The sequence below is a fragment of the Rhinolophus sinicus genome, linkage group LG10 (assembly GCF_036562045.2).
Source record: "Rhinolophus sinicus isolate RSC01 linkage group LG10, ASM3656204v1, whole genome shotgun sequence".
Taxonomy (NCBI): domain Eukaryota; kingdom Metazoa; phylum Chordata; class Mammalia; order Chiroptera; family Rhinolophidae; genus Rhinolophus; species Rhinolophus sinicus.
Genome location: NC_133759.1, coordinates 9,106,314 through 9,128,783, shown reverse-complemented (window position 1 = coordinate 9,128,783; position 22,470 = coordinate 9,106,314). Strand labels below are relative to the sequence as shown.

General features: G+C 40.8%; 1 protein-coding gene, 1 long non-coding RNA gene and 1 other non-coding gene across 3 annotated transcripts in view; 1 reads left to right on the top strand and 2 right to left on the bottom strand.

The window, feature by feature from the left end:
- Nucleotides 1-4,050: 4,050 nt before the first annotated feature.
- On the bottom strand, nucleotides 4,051-5,703 carry LOC109443546 (uncharacterized). The gene is made up of 2 exons (XR_002136701.2): nucleotides 5,447-5,703; nucleotides 4,051-4,927 (listed from the first exon to the last, which is right to left on the bottom strand). It is a non-coding gene; the product is annotated as an uncharacterized LOC109443546 (long non-coding RNA).
- TRNAR-ACG (transfer RNA arginine (anticodon ACG)) lies at nucleotides 5,519-5,591 on the bottom strand. The gene has a single exon. It is a non-coding gene; the product is annotated as a tRNA-Arg (tRNA).
- A 120-nt stretch (nucleotides 5,704-5,823) lies between the features above and the next one.
- The window catches only part of SACM1L (SAC1 like phosphatidylinositide phosphatase), a 51,810-nt gene continuing 35,163 nt past the window's right edge, over nucleotides 5,824-22,470 (top strand). Inside the window, exon 1 of the mRNA XM_019724057.2 lies at nucleotides 5,824-6,015. Within this exon, the coding sequence (XP_019579616.1) occupies nucleotides 5,984-6,015 (32 nt within the window). The 5' untranslated portion in view covers nucleotides 5,824-5,983. The remainder of the gene's footprint in view (nucleotides 6,016-22,470) is intronic.

The window sequence follows — 22,470 nt, the reverse complement described above, 5'->3', positions numbered from 1 at the left end:
TGTTTACTGGGTCTTCTTTTGTGTGTCTGTGGAGAAAGAAAATGGTGCCAGCTGGATTTGGGAGAGCCCTGGATTCTTTTTTTTTTTAGAGCCCTGGATTCTTAAAGGAACATATGGGTGTCAAAACTGTAAAGGGTCTGAGATTTTACCTAATAGTTATTTGCCTTATAACTACATTTCAGTCAATGATGGACAGACAGCATATGCGAAGGTTGTCCTGTAAGATTATAATGGAGCTGAAACATTCCTATTGCCTAGTGACGTCAGAGTGCTGTGCATTGTTCACGTTTGTGGAGCTGCTGGTGTAAACAACCTGCACTGCCAGTCGTATAAAAGTATAGCATATACAATTACGTACAGTACGTCATACTTGATAAGTGACTGTGGCACTGGTTTATGGGTTATACTAGGTTGGTGCAAAAGTAATTGTGGTTTAAAAGGTTAGAAAGAATTGCAACTTAATACTATTTATCTTTGTTTTAGAGTGTCCTCTTTCTACTTGAAAGTTTACTGTAAAAGAGCCGTGTTAATTGGCGACAGCCTCCTACATCTTGCATTACTGTCTCTTGATTTCATTTCATCACAGGTGGTTTTGTACTGTAACGTGATGTACAGGTTTGTAGCATAGGACCAATGAGCTGTACCCTCCAGCCCAGGTGTGTAGTAGGCTGTACCATCTAGGTTTGTATAAGTGCACTCTGTCATGTTCACACAGTGGTGCAATCGCCTGATGACCCATTTCTCAGAATGTATCCTCCTTGTTCAGCAGCACATGACTACTTACAAGCTAGTAAGTTGCATGCCATGGTTTCATGGGTCTTGGCAGAAGGTACTGGAGTCCTAGGTTAGAAACAAAGGACAGTTTAATACAGCAACAGCAGCATTTCACTTTATCAGCATTTGCACTAGTTCCCTGAGCCCTAATTCCTGTGGGGCCCCATGGAGAGGGCCAGGCGATAAATGCTTGTACAATGGGTCGCGTTACAAGAGGAAACTCAAGCTCAGCGAACCACAGTCTTTATCATGGGCAGTAAGCGTGCCCGACTTCTCCAAACAGAAACATTATCTACCACAGAAGACAGTTCACTACACCGACATCCTTGAAAAGATGATGTGGAACTAAGGCAGTCAGTACCTAGCTCACAAGATGTGTATGAAGGTGAGAGGTCTTTGGAGAATCATCTAAGAATTGGCCCTTCAACTGGATCCTTAATATTGAGAGTTAAGGTCACGCTGCAATGGTGGTCATTATGTCTCCTTCCCTTTTGTGTATGTTGTTTTCTAATGAGGTTATGACCAAAACGGTGAGTGGCCCTCTAGATCTGAGGCAAGCATGCACAGGAAGGCAGGACTGGCAGAGTGAAGGGGCTGAGTGTGTGGTTAGAATCCTTGGGGAGGGGGAGACGGTCAAGGTACTTGTCTTAAACAGCCCCATCGTCTTGTTGGAGGCTTCAGTTTAGTTCTTGTGGCTGCCAGGTCTGCTGTGCCACGGACACGGAAAAGCTGAGAGTGCTGATTGTGGTACCGTCTTACTTGAAAATAAAACATCTTAAGTGATGAGAGAGCAGTTACTTTGATTTTACAGACACAAGCTGCTGTTTACCTATTACTCTGATGCCACAAAGGATGACAGTCAGAAAAAGATGGTCTGGGCCAAGGTGTGCAGGTAAACCAGCTCTGATTTGGGGTGTTTGCTGGCTTCTATGATGTAAATACTCCCAATGGGTGGTTTGTTTTGTCTTTCTAAACATATACACACAGGTCATGAGGACCATATTCTTTATAATCCCTCATTCTATGGATAAAACTGAGATACAGAAGGCTGAATTTACTCTCCAGATAGCAAGTTCCCAGTGAACCAGGATTCCATCTCAGGCAGTCTCACCCCAAGGGAGCTGTTGGACCACTGGCTGTTGGCGGCCATAAGTTGACCTTCAGTGTATTTGTTCACTAAGGCTACGTGGCCTAAACTCATTGTGAGTGTGAGGAGTGGCTTATCGCTATCTCTGTTGGTTCTGTATTGGTTTCCTATTGCTTCTGTAACAACCAAATTTAGTGGCTTAAAACAACACAAATTTATCATCATAGAATTCTAGCAAATGGGCCTTAGGAGGCTAAAATCAAGGTGTCAGCAGAGACTAGAAGAGAATCCATTCTTTCCCCTTTTCAGCTTCTAGAGGCTGCCCACATTCCTTGGCTTGTGGTTCCAACACTGACTTCTTCTGTTGTCACACCTCCTCTCTCTAACCCTCCTGCTTCTTTTATATAAGGACCCATGTGATGACATTGGGCACGCCCATGAAATATAGGATAATGCCCTCATCTTGTGGCCCTTAAACACACCCCTAAAGTCTCTTTTACCTTGTAGAATAAGGTATTCACAAGTTCTGGGGATTAGCACATGGACATTTTGGGGGGAGGGGGCACTACTGAGCATACTAAAGTGTCCAACAAACTTTTTGGGTGGAAATGATAGAATATCCTGGGGATATGAGGTGCATTTTATTCAAGCATTGCTAAAAGTGGGGTTTGCATTTCCCCTGGATTGAAAACAGAAGTACTTCATACACAAAAATGATTTGGCCTTTGGACTTGGTGTAAAAAAAGAATCAGAGTAGGTCAGACTCTGGGAGAAAAAGAAGCCAAAGGTCTGATCCAGGACAAGGTCCCAGGTATGTGACAGCTCTAGGTGTACAACACTTTCAGGAGAAGCCTAGGTTATGTGGATGCCCCCAGGTGTGTAAGGCGGCCTAAGGCACTCCCACCACTTGGGCACACACACATCCCTGCACTGATCTAAGTTCTCAAGGAGCGGTGGGCCCTGCATTGCCCGTGGGACCTGCCCAAAGCAGGCCTGTGATGGGGGGGAAGGGAGGGAATGCATCCGATTTGGAGACTTGACAGGAAGGTAGACCCCACAATAAACAGAATGGACCAAAAGTTGCTATGTGGGAGCTGCGTTTGGAAGCTACTCTCTCCTGTAGAACGGATGTCAAAATGGGCTGCAGAGATCACTGTGATGGTGGAGGGTGCCAATGAGCTTCATCTGCAGCCGGATTGTGTTCATGGAAAGCCCCTTGGCAGATTTTGTTAAAAAAAAACAAAAACAAAAACGTATTTACATAGGTAATATAATTTCACTGTAGCAGAAACTTGGCTAAACGTGTCAATGTCTTACCCATCCTTGGCTGATTTCTTATCCTGAACATTGCTTTCCTAAGAATCGGGTTTGGGCTTCTTTGGCTTTTGAAAATGCCCAAGATGAATGCCTGTTTCTCTCGGGATTAGTTTCCATCTTTCTGTTTCCCTGAATGTTCACAGAGGCATTGGTTTGCATTATCTGATTGGCAAAGGAAGATCAACCTTTGTGTCTCTTAGTTTTGTGATGATAGAACTTCTACATGGTGACATGTTCAGAGAGCCCAGGTGGGAGCTCTCTGCCCAGCAGTGGCTGTTCAGCTGGAAGCATTCTTTTCTTTAAAGCCTCATGAGATATTCAGCAACTTAAACCCCCATTTTATTGAAGCAGAGGAAATGTCCAAGAGCCCAGAACTGGTGAATAGGAGCATGTTTGGGACTAGAGATGGGTCTTCTGATTGCTAACTAGCAGAGAGAAGGGGTGGGGTGTATATGTGATCCCCATTGATGCCCAGACAGGGAAACAGCCCTGAGTCCTTCACCTAATTAATCAACTCAAAGACTTTAGGCAAATTTTGTTCTCTCATATTTAAAAATGGGGATAACAAGGCAACTTACTTTAGGAGATTGTGGTAGGATTGACTGAATTAATACAAGTAAAGAGCTCAGAGTTTGTAACTGCTCAGCAAGTGATAATGTAGGCTTTAAGACTTAATTGATTTTTCCATTGGAATGACCAACACAATAAATTACAAGTGGACTAAAAGTAAATGGAAAAAAACACAAACAAAACAATTTGAAAAGAGCACAAATGTGATAGAAGAAACCATAAAGTAAAATATTGGTAGGTTGGAACATATGAGTGAAAATTACTCTAGGTGCAAAAATATTAAAATGAAAAGATAAACAATAAACTGGGAAAAGACTGCAATATATTTGATAACCAAAGCATTCACATCCTTTATGTATTAAAAAGTCTAACAAACCTATAAGAAAACACTGAATACACACATCAAGAGAAAATATGTACATCAAGTAATAAATATAAGTAAAAGGAAGTTGTTTTTCAATTATGAAAATTGCAAAAAAATCATAACGAAATTTGTAATACTCAGTGTTGGTTAGCATGCAAGTAACAGATATTGATGGAAGTATGTATTTAACTTTTTTGGAAGGCAATTTGAAAACATGTACCAAGTCTTTAAAATGTCCATGAAATGGATCTTTAAAATGTCCACCTGATCATTCCACATCTAGAAATTTTAAGACATATCCGAAATAATTCAACACAGCATTATTTTTTAAGTGTTAAACTGACAACAACCCAAATTCCCAACAAAAGAGTAATGCTTAAAATATCTAGTTCTCTAATGAGATACCTTCAAAGAATATTTAATGACCTTAAATCTCAGGCAAAAAAGCTAAGGGGCAAAATGAGAACACAAAAACATTTCTGGGACAACTCCCAATTCGGAAAAATACACGTGCTGGTAGATCCTTATTAAAAAGTGGAAAGGAAAAAAAAAAGTCTGTAAGGAAAAAAAAAATTGTATTAGTAGTGATCTCGGAATGAGAATTCGCATTATTTTTATTCCCAATAATTTTCTATATTTATAATTATTTTACAGATTTTTCTATCATTTTCTTAGGAGGAAAACAGTGGAGCGATGAACTGATCAACTGAGTGACTGGTTAACGGATGGTGTTCGATGCCTCAGCCACTCCCCGGATTCGCGTCCACCCTGCGCCGCAGATGTTTCGGGCCTTCTCAGGTCTTCGAGACGGGCACCTATAAAGTGGGGGGCAACATACTACATTACCTGGGTCTTCTTACTGCAAAAACACCCACACCGAAAGGTGTCTCGGTGGCACTGGGGGCTGGAGCGCTCACAGGCCAGGGCTGCAGACGCGGCGCCCCTCGGCGCCCCTCGGCCGCGCGCAGCCGCACTGCAGCGGCTCCTGCTCCGACGCGGCGTAGAGCTGGAGCCCACCCGCTGCGGGGAAACGGACTGCGCCGCCCTGCGTGTCACCGCGGGACTTGCTGATCCCCCGGGGAAAAGGCCAGAACTGCGCCTTCAGTGCGCTTTTCCGTTGCCGGGTAGCTGCCCTCCGGCCACGGCACGCCCACCCACCCAAACTGCCACCATTCCGGGGTGTTTTCCTAAATGTACCCCGCACACCGAGACTCCTCATATGCGTCATCCACAGGGCGCTGTGCAGTTTACCCACGTCACACAACTCCGGATCCCAAACACAGTTTAAAAGATGGCATTTCGGGTACAGTCGCGTTACAATTCAAGACGTTTACCCTTTACACTTTATAGTCTTTTCCAAGAAGTGCCTGGAACATGAAACCCAGCCATGGCAAAAAAGTACGTCTCGAGCCAGCCAGGAGTCGAACCTAGAATCTTCTGATCCGTAGTCAGACGCGTTATCCATTGCGCCACTGGCCCCGTACGACCGACACCCTCACTGTAACGTAGATTATACTTTATGCGCCTTCAACAGGCGCCCCAGCGAAACCATCGCATTGGCGCCACGGCCCCGTCTCACAGCCCTAGACGCCCCTCCTTTCCCCTGCGGGCGCGCTCCGCCAATCCGCAGCGGCCACGTCACGGCGCCACACCTCATCACGTCGGCGTGCGTCTCTTGCGTGCGCTCGCTCGCGCACTAAGTTTGTCCGCCGCCGCCCCCTGTTCGCTCGCAAGGCTGGCGGGGCGTGGAGCGGGGTGGGACCAGGCTGCGCGCTGCGGCCGCCGTGCCAGGGTGACCGGTGGAGCCGTGGCCGAGGTGGCGGCGCGGGGCGGGGCAGGCGGAAAGAGGAGGAAGGCGGTGGTGGTGCAGGATGGCGGCGACGACCTACGAGCGGCTGAAGCTGTGAGTTCCGCGGGTCGCAGGGCTTTGACCGGAAGGGCCTAAGGGGTGGCGGGCGGGGCGGCAGGTGCGGGCCCCTGGCCCCAGGGTGGGTTCCCTTGTCCCTGGGCCGCGGGCCGAGTGTAGGAGCCTCTCACTCCCCGCCGTCCTCGCCCGGCGTGGCCGCCCCAAGGCCCCGCGTGAGTCACCACAGGCCCGGGAGCGACAGTCTCGCCGGCCTTTCTCCGTCCCACTCGGCCTCGGCGCCCACGGCCGGAGAGCGAAGCTGCAGCCTGGCTCCCAGCAAGCCGGGCGTTTGGCTGCAGCCCTTCACGTGCCTCCCCACTTTCTTGTTAGAGAGGTGGCGCCTAAATGTGTCCTTATTGCTTAGAAGAGCGAGTTTTTCTTATTTGATGGACCCATAGCAGCACGTTGGCGTCCACACAGAAGTCGACAGACCTTTATCCGGGCATCGGAGCCCGCCTGACCGGTCTTTAGGACGCAGAAAAAATGTAGAGCACGGTCAATACTCTTAAGGTCCTGCAAGGTTTACTTGATTGTAAATATTATACAGCTCAAGCGTAAAGCAGGTTCTTAAATGAAGTCCAGGTTGACAGCCAGAGGCCAATGTCGAGAATGTTGGCACTGCAGCTTGACTTCTCGGTAAAGCCACGTTCTTGAGGCTTTGAGAAATAGGCTCTGGTTTGTTGGAGTTGTAAATTAGGCTTTTGTGAGGTTTTTGGCTTCTCCTGGATAAATAAAAACATGAATTTCCCTTACGGTTCCCATCTGGCTCCTACATCTTGGTGGTGGATAACTTTGTTCTATTCACTGTGTGTTTAATGCTTTACTTCTAGACCGAAAAGCCCGTGGCCATAGTCTGAGAATGGCAGCAGAAGCAAGTGTGATCTTTGAGGAGCTTGTCCATCCCTAAATAAGTTAAAATGTCTTGGTACTTAGGTATTTCCTTTGCAGGGATATGAAGATATCAAAATGTGGTTTGCACACTTCCTATGCTGCTCGCCAGAACATCAAGCTCACTTAACTTGCTGGAAGTTTCGATTTAAAGTTAGGGATGCAAAACTGAGAGTGAAGTCATCTCAACAGATATTTTGTAGAAAAGATGCAGATGGCTTTTTCCTCGACCCACTCCCTTTACTGAAAACCCCAGCTGCATACTTCCCTCCAGATTTTCCTGGTCAAGTTGCCTTATTCTCTCTCCCAGTTCCCTTTTGCAAGGTGATCGCCTTGTTGGTGAATGAGTCCTGCAAAGTGTCTTGGACCAGGGTGCTGGCTGGGCCTGAGTCACGTGTACTCTGCTGGCTAATTAGGTTATTGCTGTTTATCTGATAGCTGCTAAAGGTTATAATATGATCCTACACCACGTCTTGAATGTGTTTAAGCAATACAGAGCCTTGGCTTGCGGCAGCCCAGCGTTAGGTTACAGAACGCACCTGAATTTTCCTGTAGTAAAGACTGAATGGGTCGGAGAACTTGAGAATTATGAGGAGCTGCCAAAGAGGCACTAAATTCACCAGCCCAGATTAAAGACACAAAAGCTCTGCATCCTTAAGAGAGAGGAAATTTGGCCTTTTAAGTGGTGAGGCTGATGCTTTTGTATCGATTTGTGTGAGGAGTGGAAACTATAAATTTGGGCGAAGACTAAAAAAGACTAAATCTGAGGTTATATGAAAGTCATTCTCTAATTTGTCAGTCCTTAACTTTTTTTCCCTGAAGAAAAAGTCGTGAGTGCTTCTGTAAATGTGAAGATACAACTTGTTTGCAACTTTGTTTTCTTTACCAAGGAAGTTGTGAGTTGGAGTCTGCTTTTATTCCTTCTTTTTGACCCTGTCTGCTGCGAGGCCTGCTGTTCAAGGTTTTTAAATATGGCCTCTGATCTAAGGAATATTCTTTTTTAGATGCATTTGGAGGAGGAAGTGGTTTCTGACCCACATAAAAATTAGTAGGACATAATAGCCATTTTTTAAAACATGCCTCAGATATGTTTTAATTAAGAGCCATATAAGAGACAGTTTGATAATATTTTAGTACAAAGCTATTACTACTGGATTTATTTAAATATTGAAGTGCTTGGGATTTTAAATAATAATTTGTTCTAAAATTATACCATACATTTGCTCCAGTCCATCCCTTTCCTGCGATGAAGCTGATCTTCCTAATTGCCCTGGTGTCATCCTCTGCTCCCCTGCTTACAATCTCCAATTGCATTTTATGTTCTGTAGGGTTAAGTCCCCGTTTCTTAGCCATCTGTAGTTTAGCCTCTTCACAGCCTGTCCCCTGACGTTATTTCCCATAACTGCCCAATGCTTTCTTTTCCCCCCTTTCCACCAGACTTGGCAACTCTCTCAGCTTCAAGCTTGGGCTTATTTTGATCCTTCTACTTAAAATGCCTTCTTCCTCTCTCCCCTCTTTACCCGCTGATCACATCCATGGTAAGGCTGAGAGATTTCAGGCTTTTTTTAGTCAGAACACACTTAGATTCAAATCCTGACCTCGCTACTTGCTTTCTGTCCTGGCCATGTTACTTAATCTCTCTGAATCGGATTTTTATCTGTAAAATGAGAGCATTACTATTTCACTATTATAAAGATTGAAAGAGAGTGGAGATGAAATACCCCACATACTTAACAGAGGTTCACTTTCTCTGAGAAGCCTTTCCCCCCACATCTTTCCCTTCCCTGAGCTGCCATTACAGTCTACTGTCACAGAGACTACACACCGAACGTCCGTATGGTTTGCACATTCTGTCTCTTAGGGTTGATTAACAGTGTATTTACTGTCTCAGGGACAAGACAACTGAGAGAATGATCCATAGCACAGTTTGAACCACTCACTTTGCCACTTATAATTGATAAAATCATTATAAATATTTTGTTTCTCTGACTACCGTGTTTCCCCAAAAATAAGGCCTAGACGGACCATCAGCTCTAATGCGTGTTTTGGAGCAAAAATTAATATTTATATTAAAATTATATTAAAATAAGACCGAGTATTATATTATATTATATATTATATTATACTGGGTCTTGTATTAAAATAAGACTGTGTCATATTAATTTTTGCTCCAAAAGACGCATTAGAGCTGATGGTCCAGCTAGGTCTTACTTTCGGGGAAACACAGTAGGTTGCAAATATGGGGAACATGTTAGAAACACCTTGATATTGATTTCTTCTCGAGGCCTCCTGGGTACCCGGCATAAAACCTTGTGCAGAGCAGATCCTCAATGAATCACCTGAGTAAAATGAACTTTCCAGTGTAGAACCTACCAGCACTTCAAAAATTGAACATAGTCTGGAGTACTTTGGAATGTATTCTTTTGAAGTAGCAGCGGCTTAAGTCATGTATATTAATGTATTTCCAGTGCCTCTGTGTGGTCACTGGTTGAAATATATCCTCCATCATTGCTGAAGACGGGGAAATAATTGCCCTTGGCCCCACAGTCAGGTCACACAGCCCCGCCATGGCAGAACTGGCCTTGGAACACAGCAGGCCCAGAGTTCAGTGATCTTTCCATTACACTGCATTATTCAAATTACCTTTTTTTTTTTTTTTCTCTTATCAGATTGCTCTCAACTTAGTCCTCAGATATGTCTGGTGTGGAATGAGTCACTTATAAGTAAGAATAGTTGACATGACCGTACGGACTTTTAATATAGAAAACAATATTGATTTGTTCAGAATTTAAAATTCATACTTTTAAAATGTCCAGGCAGTTCTACCCTATTTTGCACCTCCTTTTTTGTGTTTAAATCATTTGTGTAAGCATGGGTAATATTAGACAATGATACATTTGAACTTACAAAATAATTACAATAGAAATCCATTATTGGTAACATTTAAAGCATGTTTTTGTCAGTCCGGGCAAATGTGATGCAAGCCTGAGAACAGACGTAAACTAAACTATACTGTGATGAAGGTTATTCATCTGTCTCTGCAAAGAAGGATGGAGGGATGCTCAGATTATCCTCATAAACGAGGTGCCTAAGGACTCACTAAGTGAGGGGGAGACCGCCAGGACCCAAAAGGAGGATGCATGAGGGGTGGTGGGATCACCTTCTGGGTTTGGGTGTAGTAGGCCCAGGGGACCCTTCTTTACTATCTCAGTGTTTACTTTTTGCTAGCCAAATAGTGAAATGTTATGCCTGTGTGTTTTCAACCAGAGACATGGTAAATTGGATCATTAAGACTTTGATTTAATTCTTATGTAAGACTTTTGAGGAAATATGTTCTTGCTGTGGTTTTGTGACATGACAATCACCATGCTTCTATGTAAATAGTAATTTTATTATTGTCATTTTAAATTGCGGTAAAATACACAAAACGAAATTGACCATCTTAATCATTTTAAAATGTACACTTCACTGGTGTGAAGCACATTCACGCTGTTGTACAATCATCTGTCTCCAGAACTCCTTTCATCTTGCAAAATGAAATCTGTCCCCATTAACCAACTCCCCATTACCCGTCCCCCAGACTCTGGCAACCACCATTTTACTTTCTATCTATGAATTTGACTACTCTGAGTATATCATGTAAGTGCAGTCATCCAGTATTTGTCCTTTTGTGACTGTCTTATTTCACTTAGCATAATGTACTCCCAAGTTCATCCATGTTGTAGCATGTGTCAGAATTTCCTTTTTAAGGCTGAATAATATAACACACACATACATACACACACACTACATTTCGTTTATCCATTCATCTGTCAGTAGATACTTAGGTTGCTTCCATCTTTCTGGCTGTTGTGAATAATACTGCCATGAACATGGGTGTATAAATGTCTCTTTGAGACCTTGCTTTCAATTATTTTGAGTATATATCCAGAAGTGGAATTGCTGGATCAGATGGTAATTCTGTTTTTAAGTTTTTGAGGAACCTCCATACTGTTTTCCTATAGTGGCTGCATCATTTTATAGTCCCACCAACAGTGCAGAAGGGTTCCGATTTCTCCACATCCTCACCAACATTTGTTATTTTCTGGTTTTTTTTTAGTTTTTTTTTATAAGAGCCGTTCTAATTGGTGTGAGATCAGCAAAGAGTAATATTTTTGAAGTAGATTAGTTTTAGTCATTGTGATTTGACAAGGTTTTAAAGGGGTTAATTGTTGTCTGAAATATATAAATGTTACATGGGGAAAAAGTATGTTTTCAGACACTAGAAAATCATATTGCCGATACTGAAAGAAAATAAAAATAATATCTGATGTTCAAATTATAATTGAATATATTGCCTTTCGTAAAATTTAACAAAGGTAATTTTTTTAAAAACAGTCTAAACCTGTTGACTCCCAGGTGGTTATAAGATTAAATATATTTACATTAAATATAATAATGAGCATTGCCTTTGCTGAATTTAACTTTTAGTTCCCTGGAGTTTCTTTTTCTTTTTTGGCCTATGCTTGGGCCATAATACATAAAAGCAAAATAGTCAACCGAACAAAAGTTGTCAATAGGAAGTAATTGTTAAATTTAAGTATCACGTTATTTTGAAATACCTCCCAAAATACATGTCATCTTAACAGAAACTAGAATTCTGGGTTGATACTAAATCCCCCGTCTTGAAGGGAGCCAGGGAGTATTCTTGTTCAGTTAGAGGTAGTAGTTAATACCTATTGGATTCTGATAACCTCACCAACAGTTTAGATACCGTCGGTCCAGAGTTCTTTTCAATATGCAGTATTACTTTGAACTTGAGAGATTTGATAGCAACAGCTTAGTTAATGACCAAATCATCTTCTTGGAGGGGCTCTCCTTATCTTCCAAAATCTGTTTGATAAAATAAGTAATAGGAGGGTTTTATGGAAATGTGAGACATCACAGCAATTGAAGGCCATTCTTTTTGCAGTAGGAAGAGGATTTTCTCCTAGATTTTGATTATCATCAAGTCTTTTGTTTTGGTTTCCATGTATTTATTACATTGAGATCTCAGTATAGCCTGCTGACTAGTTAATTTTGAAAAACTCCAGGCAGAACTTGGCTCTCAGTGACGGTTAATAGACTTTCTAATCAGAGGATACACTACTCTCTCTTTCTCCTCTTATTAGTTACATTGTAACATCAAATCCAGTTAAAATTTGACCTGTCAAGATCTTTACTTAGGAGAAAGGAAAACAATGTTTTAAATTCTCTTTACTCTGTCACTGAGCCAAAGAAAACATTAGTTAAGGGTCATATATAAAAACCAACTTAATGCTGGTGTTTTAAAATTTTAACATAAAATTTACCTCATAAAATAAATGTACTTCAGATTAATGTTATGGCCAATTAAAGAGTGGTGGGACCTGGAAGGAGAGAAAGGAGAAGATAGCAAAGGGGGTGTGTGGGTGACTGAGCTGGGGTGACACCTGCTATTAGGAGTAGTGGGATTCTGAGCCGTTCCTTACCATTACGCTTAGAAATGTTGATTAGCTGGCAGTTACTCTTAGTATCTTCATCGCTCCAGTTCTTAGGCCATTTTCAGTAACGCCATCAGAATAGCCTGGAGGCAGCACCAGCGACTTAGCAGCGTCTCTCTGCGAGGTAAGGAACATCCAGCAAAAGTCCCAGGGCTCTTGTGCCGGAATTCTCTGCGTTGATCCACAGTTACTCTTATTTTTTCTTATTTTAACACAGGTTTTAAACTTAATTTTTATTTTAACCTAATGCACGTATGTGGTTTAAAAGTAAACCGTACACAAAACGTACGACAAGAGAGGACCCTAGCACCCCTCTGCCCTCCAAATCCCACTGCCCCAGGGGCGTTGCCTTCTGCTTTTTAAGTGATTTCTTCCAGTATCTCACTCCACACTTCGAAACAACCTGCTTACGCGCCTGTTTCCTGGGGTTTTCAGTTTTAGTCTTCTAATAACTTCCTACTTCAGAAGATGAAAAATGAGCTTTTATACCTTTCTCTCTCTCCTCTCATTATAGTTATGATAAGGTAGTCAGTGTTCATATTGTTACGGTTATGTAGATATGGTTCAAATGAAGTCAATAGTATATTTATATTTCCTTATAAAAACGTTCTGTTTTACCTGGAATTAAAAAGTGCCTGTTTCCTTTTTACTTGCTTGACTATTTTTTTTTCAACGTACCTATCACTAATTAATCTTAAGTATCTGTAGCAGCAATAAAATTCCTTTTAAACATGTCAGGTATCTGTCAATTTATTTCCTTCTCTGAGACTTACCTCCGGGACCCTCTGCCCCCTGCTTTAACCTGCCCTGGCTGTTCCTCGTGCCTGTTGCATAGCTGTTGTCCTGGAACCTCCTTCCCCATCATCGTGAGAATTGCCTTCGCTTCTCTCCTGTTTTGAATTCCAAGTGTAACACTCGATATACTCCATTTATGTGAACAAACTTTTCCTTCTTTCTAAGAAAGAGTGAAAGAGAGGTATCTTTTGAGACATGGCACATCTGGAAATGTTTTTATTCCATCCTTGCACTTGTTTGATAGTTTGGCTACATATAGAATTCTCACTTAGAAATTATTATCCTTCAGAATTTTAAAGACTTTGCTGTTGAATAGTCCAGGAGTGTAGTTGTTGAATATTTCAGTGCTTTGTTCCCTTGATTTTTTTCTTTTCTGGAAATATTAGGATTGATTATCTCTGTATGATGTTTTGAGGTTTTATGCTGTGTGTGTGTGTGTGTGTGTGTGTGTGTGTGTGTGTGTGTGTTTTCCATTTATTTGGTGGGCCTTTTCTGTCTGGAAACTTGTCTTTTGTTTGAGGGATTTTGTTTTGTTTTGTTTTGCACTATTTGATAATTTCTTTCCTTTTTCTCGCGTGCTCTGCTGGAATTCCTGCTAAATGGATGTTGAACATCCTGGATCCAGCCTCTCTCTTTCCCCTCTTCTACCTCCCACTTCCTCTCTCTCTCCTTTTCCTCTCCCCCTTTCTTTCTTCCTATGCTTTCTTGTTTTACAGCTCTTTTTATTCTATTCTCAAAGAGAGTTCTTCCATTTTATCTTCCAGTCCTCTTGTTGGATATGATCATTTCTGCTTTCAGCCAAGAACATGTTTTTGCTTTCTGAATTCTTTTTTTTTTTGTACCACTCTTTTCTTATTTCACGAATACTGTCTTTTCTGTGAAGCTGTCAATTATGAAGGTGTTCCGAAGTTTGTTCTCAGGATAGTTTGTTTACCCAAAGTTATTTTTCTGTTTTGGTCTCTGTCTTTTGTGATGGAAGCTTTTCTCAAATACGTGGTGATCCTCAGTTGTCATTTCATGTTTAAAAATGCACTAAAAAATTGATTGGAAGGTGTGTTTGTGGGTCAAGACTTGTCACTTGGTGGCTTGACCTGTAGAGGGATTGTGCGGGAACTGAACTCTTTCATGGGGTCGTGGTGGTGGTGGTGGTGAAATGCCAGCAGTTGCAGGTCTTTCTTTTGGGCCAATACATTTCTTCAGAGACAGAACTCAAAGCTCCTATGGGGATTTTGGGGACAGGGATACTTGGCCAGCAGCATTCTGGGAACCTGGTAGAGGAAGAGGGTTGGGTGATTGTGCCGATCTACGAGCAGACCCCCTTCTCTGTGTCTTTTCACTTCACTTGGTGCTCTCACCAGGGTCCTTAGTGTTGCCTGGTACCTGGAGTGCGGAGCTCTAAGCGTTCAATCCCCAGGTAAGGGAGGGCAGGTGCCTGGACACTGTTGGGTGGGGAGCTGATGACGCTTTATATAAACTTTGTACTTCCTCACTCGCCACCGCCCCCATTCAAGTCCTGTCACCTTTCCCCTCTAGTTCTCCAGGCTGTTCAGCTTTCTACTGCCGAGTCTCTGGAGTTGACTTCATTGGCTCTCACCACGTAGGCAATTTGATTTTGTGGCGACTTTGTTAAGTAGACCATTTCCAGGTGCTTGCTTCTTCCACACCTGCACTTGAATGGTTGGTCTCTGCCCCACAGCCTGCACCCACCTGTTTCTACTCCCTAGATTTCGTCTTCTGAAAGGATACCGAGGCTTTTTCTGTGGAAGGCTTCTGTTCCATTCTACTTCAGTTACAAACTTGAAATGATCTTCTCATTTCAAGTGTGTCTATCCAGGTTGCAAGTGTTTGTATGTTTCATCTTCTTATAAAAGAATTTCAGTTTCTAACTTTGTAATTTTAAAGACTCTAAGCACACAGTGAATTCATTAACTTTGTGATTATCAGGAGTGTAGCAGTTGGTAAAGGCCTGCTTCTGTAGCTGTAGATTTTTTGCATATGATTTAAAGTCTTTAATATGTGTCTATTTCAACAGTGTTCTCATGCTTTTACAGATCAACTTTAAATTTAAATGCCAAGTTGGGAAAGACCTTTTAATTGCTTATAATACAGATACCTTTTTGTTCCATGTATAGTATTTTAAAAATATATTTATATGTATATATTTTATGTAATTTTATATATGTTAAAATTTAATTAGGAGATTCTTTTGCTCTTATAAACACTTGATTTTACAATAAATACATTATCACTGCCTGAAAGGTATGTATTATGTTACACACCAAAACTTGTATGTGGAAACAAGGTTGACTTTTCAATTCATTGATTTAATTCAAATAATTTATTTTCATTATAGAAGTTTTACAGGCGAGAAGCTTAAATGCATTCATATAAAGGTAGTCAGAGTGTATTGAGGAGGGAAAGCAACATGCCTTTCTCTGTTGGCTGTTTATTTAGATGTAAGCTTTGTGCATTATATTAAAAAGTGGAGGGATTTGATTTCTGAAATTGTATGTTGATTAATCATCTTTTAATATTAAGAATAACATTAATAAAGAAGTAACACACCATTTGTGTGGAGAAATAAATTGTGCTAACTCTGTCCCACCAAATACAGCTGTGAACTTAGAAGAACGTAGGCCCCTGAGCAAGATGAAGAAAATGGATGTAATAAAACCCGTGGGCTTCACTCTGTGCTCAGAGCTGTGTAGCCCTCCTCAGACTTTATCTGAAGCCTGTTAACTTTGTCTCAGATGTAAAACTAAAGCAGCGGAGTGGGAGCTTCGGCGATGGCTTTTTCAAGAGACCAAAGACAGCAGAAGAATTAGAAAACAAAACCCAGTGGTCTGAGGTCATTTTGTAGAATAGTGATGCCGCGTGCGTTCGTGGAGGCTGTTCTTAGCGCTGGGCCTGTCTTGTTTATTCTGTGATTTACCCTTACCTGTCACTTACCTCTTTTAATGGAGAGAAGGCTGAGCTGGCAAGTTCGGTGGTTTGTTCAGGGACTTGTGATAGTAAGCATGGAGTTGGGATTCAGACTAGGTTTGTAAGAGTTTACAGACCGTAACTTTTTTTTAACCATACAATATTACTAGAATTTGAAGGCATCATCTTTTCTTAGGATGGCACAGAAATGGATGTGTTCAAAATATACCCAAGTCAGTCAAGAAAACATTGCTACTAATGCTTAGATTAAGAAATATGGGAAAACCTTGGTTTAACATTTAAGTTAAAGAGTTTCCAATAAAATTGGTTTTTAAAAAGTTTCATCACTTAGAAACCCTGACACCAGGTATCACAAAACTGAATTGAGGGATGCATGTCATTCCTTAGTGCCAGGAAGATAAGGTGTGTCTGTTTATGGGTGTGTTTTGGCCAGAGGTTATTGTGAAGGTTATTTCATTCTATAGGGGATTTGAATACTATATTAGTTTTCTGTTGCCGCTGTGCCAAATTACCATAAACTTCGAGACTTAAAATAATACAAATGTAATATCCCATAGTTTCTGTGGGTCAGAAGTCCACCACGAGCCTCACTGGGCTAAAATCAAGGTGTCAGCAGGCTTGCGTTTCATATTGGAGACTGCGGGGTGGGGGGGAGAATCCACTTACAGACTTATTCGGGGAGTTGGCCAAATCCACTTCCTTGTGGTCGTGGGACTGGGACCGAGGTCCCTGTTTCCTTGCTGGCTGTCAGCATGGAGCCACCCTTAGCTTCCAGAGACCTCTCTCCTGTTCTTGCATGTTGCCCCAACATCTCAGGAGCCATCAACAGCTTGTCAAATCCTTCTCATGATTAAAATCCGTCCTTCCCTACCTGCTGCATTTGTGTGGTCTGCTTTTAAGGGCTAGTGTGATGACTTTGGGCCCACCCCAACAATCCAAGATAATCTCCCTTTTTTAAGGCCGATTGATTAGTAACCTTCATTCTGTCCACAGGGCAGTACTGAGATTGAATGGATAATCAAGAGATGGGAATCTTGGGGGTGGGGTACATCTTTAGAATTCTGCTTACCACAGTCACTTTTATAATAAAACTCTTGATTCGCAGTACATTCTGTCAGCAGTTTCATTGTTCACACTTGTAGCTATGCAAAGTAAAAATGGCAGGTGTAACACCTCATGCTGTCTTTCTAAAGCTAACTTTTTTTTTTTGTATTAAAAGCTTTTTTCTTGTTATGGACTCGTCTTTTTACATTTTTTTGAAGATTTATTAAAATACAGTTAACATACAATATTATATTAGTTTCAGGTGTACGTCATAGTTATTCAACAGTGCCTGTCTAGCTCTATACAGTGTTATTACCACGTTACTGATTTTATTCCCTGTGCTAAAGAAGTGATCCCCATAAGTCCAGCAACCATCTGACACTGTACCCCGCTATCACAGTATTATTGATCTGTTCCTCCCTTTTACAAATTTTCAATTAGAGTTGACGTTTAGTATTATTTTATATTAGTTTCAAGTGTACAGCATAGAGGTTAGACATTTATATAATTTAGGAAGTGATCCCTCTAACTAGTACCACCTGGCACTATACATAGTTTTTAGCCATATTATTGATTATGTTCCCTGTACTTTACCTCCCCATGACTTTTGTAACGACCAATTTGTATTGCTTAATGCCTTCACCTTTTTCACCCTGCCCCCAACCCCATTCCCATCTATCACCTGATAGATCTAGTAGCCATCTGGCACCATGTATAGTTATTACAATATTACTGACTATATTCCTTATGCTGTGCCCTGCATCCCCATGACTACTGTGTAACAACCAATTTGTACTTCTTAACCCTTTCCCCTTTTCATCCATCCCTAACCCCCTCCCATCTTAAAGAAGTCCCTCTAAGATTCCTTGTAATACCGGTTTGGTGATGATGAACTCTTTTAGCTTTTTCTTGTCTGGGAAGCTCTTTAACTGTCCTTTGATTCTAAATGACAGCTTTGCTGGGTAGAGTGATCTTGGTTGTAAGTCCTTGCCTTTCATCACTTTGAATATTTCATGCAAATCCCTTATGGCCTGCAAAGTTTCTGTGGAGAAATCAGCTGTCATTCTTGGATCTCCCTTGTAGGTAACTAACTGCCTTACTCTTGTGGCTTTTAAGAGTCTCTCTTTGTCTTTAACATTTGACATTTTAATTATAATGTGTCTTGGTGTGGACCTCTTTGGGTTCATCTTGTTTGGGACTCTGTGCTTCTTGGGCTTGTATGACTATTTCCTTTGCCAGGTTAGGGAAGTTTTCTGTCATTATTTCTTCAAATAGGTTTCAATTCCTTGCTCTCCCTCTTCTCCTTCTGGTACCCCTATAATGTGAATGTTGGAACGCTTGATGTTGTCCCAGAAGCCTCTTAAACGCTCCTCAGTTTTTGATTCTTTTTTCTGTTCTCTGTTCTGGTTGAGTGTTTTCTGCTACCGTATTTTCTACATCGCTGGTTTGATCCTCTGCTTCATCTAATGTACTGTTGATTCCCTGTACTATATTCTTCATTTCCGTTACTGTATTCTTTATTTCTGACTGGTTGGTTCTTTATGTTTTCTATCTCCGTTATTATGTTTCCTATCTCTTAAAGTTTTTCCTGAGATCAGTGAGCATTCTTATAACCAGTCTGAGTCTGGTAGGTTGCTTGTCTCCATTTGGTTTAGTTCTTTTTCTGGCGCATTGTTCAGTTCTTTTATTTGAGACATGTTTCTTTGTCTCCCCATTTTTGCCTGCCTCTCTGTGTTTGTTTCTATGTATTAGGTAGGGTTGCTATTTCTTCCAGTCTTAGTAGAGTGGCTGTATGTAATAGGTGTGCTGTGTAGCTCAGTGGCACATCTTCCTGGTCACCTGAGCCACGCTCTCTAGGTGTGTCCCTTTTGTAGGTTGTGTGTGCCCTCCTCCTGTAGTTGAGCCTTGTTTGATAATTGCACATCAATGGGAGGGACTGACCCTGGGGCTCACTGGTTGTGAGGACTGGCCTTGACTACAGTGGAAGGGTTGTGCAGGGGCTGATCCTACAGAGCAGGATCTGCTAGACTCACATCTTTACAAATAAATCAAGAAAGACATTCATTCGTAATTTTTATTCACTTTTGTTATTATGCCAGAGCATTTGTGATTGATAAATCAGAGCTCTGTTTCATAAAGTCTTGATGTTTTGGGTGAGGGTTACTCCTAAAGTGCAGCTCTGGTTTCTTTGTTGGAATGAAACTTTTTTTTTCAGATTTGTTTTTGTACTGTTTTGGCTTGAAAAATAGATTTCTTATAAACATGCAGATTTACATTGGTTTGAGTTCTATCCAGATATGTTGACAGATATTTTAGGTCTTAAAGTATTAGGAAACTTGGAATTATGATGAGGAAGGCATATTTTTCACTGTAATTCTGCAGCAAAAATGTGAAAACCTAGGTGTTTTTACTTTTTGGAATAGTATTATTCAAATAATTATACCTAATTATCAGCTTAATACAATTGAGGACATGTAGGAATTAAAGCATAGCTATATAGCTAATATGTTGCTGTTCATGCTTCCCAGTTATATATGTTCAAATAAAATATTAAAGTGGGATATAATTTGATTCCAGTATCTTCCTATCAAACCTAAATTGCTCAGATATTCATGTGACAAAGATATCAATCAATGCTTTCCATTTTATTATTTCTTTAAAGTGTGCATTTAATAACCTTTCAGTGTCCTGTCATGAAAATTTGTAATTTGTCTCCCTTCTGTGTGAAAGGATATTTTTGTTAATGATAAAATGTTGTACCTATGAGTCAGCCCTTCATAAATGCTCATTTAATTCTCACTGTTCATCCCCAGGCTTTATTAAGGATAGCGATTTCTTCTCTTTGATCACAGTGGTGCCAGGAGCTTTTTTACGTTCCGTATTTTCTTCATCGCTTTTACCACTGTCTGAAATCACTGAATTACTTCTTCGCATATTGATTGTCTTTCCCAGTAGAATGTAAGCACCATAATCCAGGGACTTTGTACCACTGGTGCCTAAAAAGGATCTGGCATGGGGTAGACACTCATAACTCGGCTGGCATTCCATAGCTGTAGCAGCAAAGTCAGGAGGAGAACCGCTTCTTATAATTTGTTGAAGTGGTGTTTGATTAGAGGTTTATGATTTCCCATATAAACAGGGTTTGCATGTTTGTTGATTGTAATTCTGGATGGTTGGTAGTTGACTTAACACTAAAACAGCATTGGTAATGGACTGTTTCTTGACAGTGTTATAATCATTATTTTAAAAATAAGGTAACAGAGGAGAGATTTTTGTTGTTGTTACTCATTTGAACCTTATGAAAAGACCTCCTAGAGTTTCCTAGGACATTAGAGTTGGGACAGGAGGTTCCATGATAGCACCAGCCACTGTATGAAAGCATTGCACAGGACTTCAGGTCACAAGCCTGTTTAAGCCCGAGACAATGCAGTTGGACGTCTCCACCTGCACAGGCACTTAACACAGCATTTGGAAGAGTGGGGGGATGGGGGTGCAGAGAGACTATTATCAAAATGTCATCTGGTTTAGAGACAACACTTTTTTTCAAAAGCTTTTAGAAACAAGTCTTGTTTTTCAGGTCTGCTTTTTTATAAAAACAATTTTTTCTTTTTCCTTTTTAGTTTTTATGTATCACCTACCTCCTAGTCATTGTTTAATGCTTAACATATGGTAGCTTTTCAATAAATTTATTGACTTATTCTTAGAATGCAACTTACACTTGCATAAAACATTCTGCAGATATGGACTGAAATGTTGGAATTTTAAAAAATGATTTAATACTAGAAGTAACTACCTTATGAGTAGATTGTCTGAAGTCTGTTGTATTTCTTTTATTTTATTTCAGGGCCTCTCACTTTGTTTTCTTTTTATAGCTTTACTGAAGTATATACAATAAACAGCACATATTTAAAAGGTACAGTTTGACGCATTTTGATACCCATGAAACCATCACCAGTGTCAAGATAATGAACACATCCACCACACTGAAAAGTTTCCTTGTGCCTGTAACCCCTCTTTTCCTCTCTGCACAAGTTAAACCACTACCATGTGATCCAGCCATCCTGTTTCTACGTAGTAACCCCAAAAAAATGCATGTTTATGTCTGCCTTGAGACTTCTACGAGAATGCTCATTGTGGCTTTTTTCATAATAATATCCAAACTGGAAACAAGCCAAATGTCCATCAACAAGTGAATGGATAAACAATTGTGATAAACCCATACAGTAGAATAGGATTCTGCTATAAAAAGGAATGAACGGTTATAATATTTGGTTTCAACTAAAGGCTGCCATATTTGAAGCAGATGTGTCATCTTTGTTGCGTTTTGCTTGGTGTGTAGTACAACTGATTTTTATTCCCTTAGCATCTCCCCCCAAATGGAGGAAACTAGCCTAATATTAAGAAGTTAATTATATAGGTGAACCATAAAAGGATATAAGTTATAATTCGATAATTTAGGGTTGATTGTTCCTCTGAGAACTTAGTCAAAAATGGTCAGTTAATTTGTTCTGCTTCAGGACTTGTTTCTATAAGACCAAGTAGCTTATACACGATTGGTAAATAAGAAATGATATCAGCAATGGTTGTATGGGTTTGTGTAAGATTTTTCATGGGCAAGGGGAGTGGAACAGAGGGAGCAGAACTTAAAAAGGGAAGGAAAAAGCCTTCGGATTGGCAATTGTACAGACAGAAATTTTTTGAAGTGTGATTTCGTAACAGTAAAGATACGTTGTGAGGGTTTGAACGGACCGGTTTCCTTGCCAGCCTTAGCCCTAGCGAGCCACACTTCCTCCTGGGCCCATCTTAACCACAGCCTCAGTCTACATGGTTTTCCCACCTGCAAGTCTGCACTTCCACTTTACTGTTTCTGTTCATTGGTAACATTTCCTGGGACAGTCCCGAACAAGGCTTAAATTGCTTGCCTGAATTATCCAAGTTATCTCTTGAGGAACCAAAATTCTGTTCACAAAGGTGCATAAATTTTGAATTGTCTGTCCCAACCCTAATTTTACCCCCTTTATTTTATTTATTTTGCAGAATGAGGTTTTTTTTCCTCATTCTCATTTTTTTAATGTGGCATTCTAACGAAAAAACACCCAAATTAAAGAAGTTTATTTTAAGTGATTTCCTGGAAATGTTTTATTTAAAATATTTCTTAGTATTTTTAGCTAATACTTATTTATATCTTGCTTACTGTGTGTTAGATGTTGTTCTAAGTGCTTATCAAAGATTAGCTCATTTTAGCCTCACAACAGTACTACTTAATGAGTCTGGTATTATC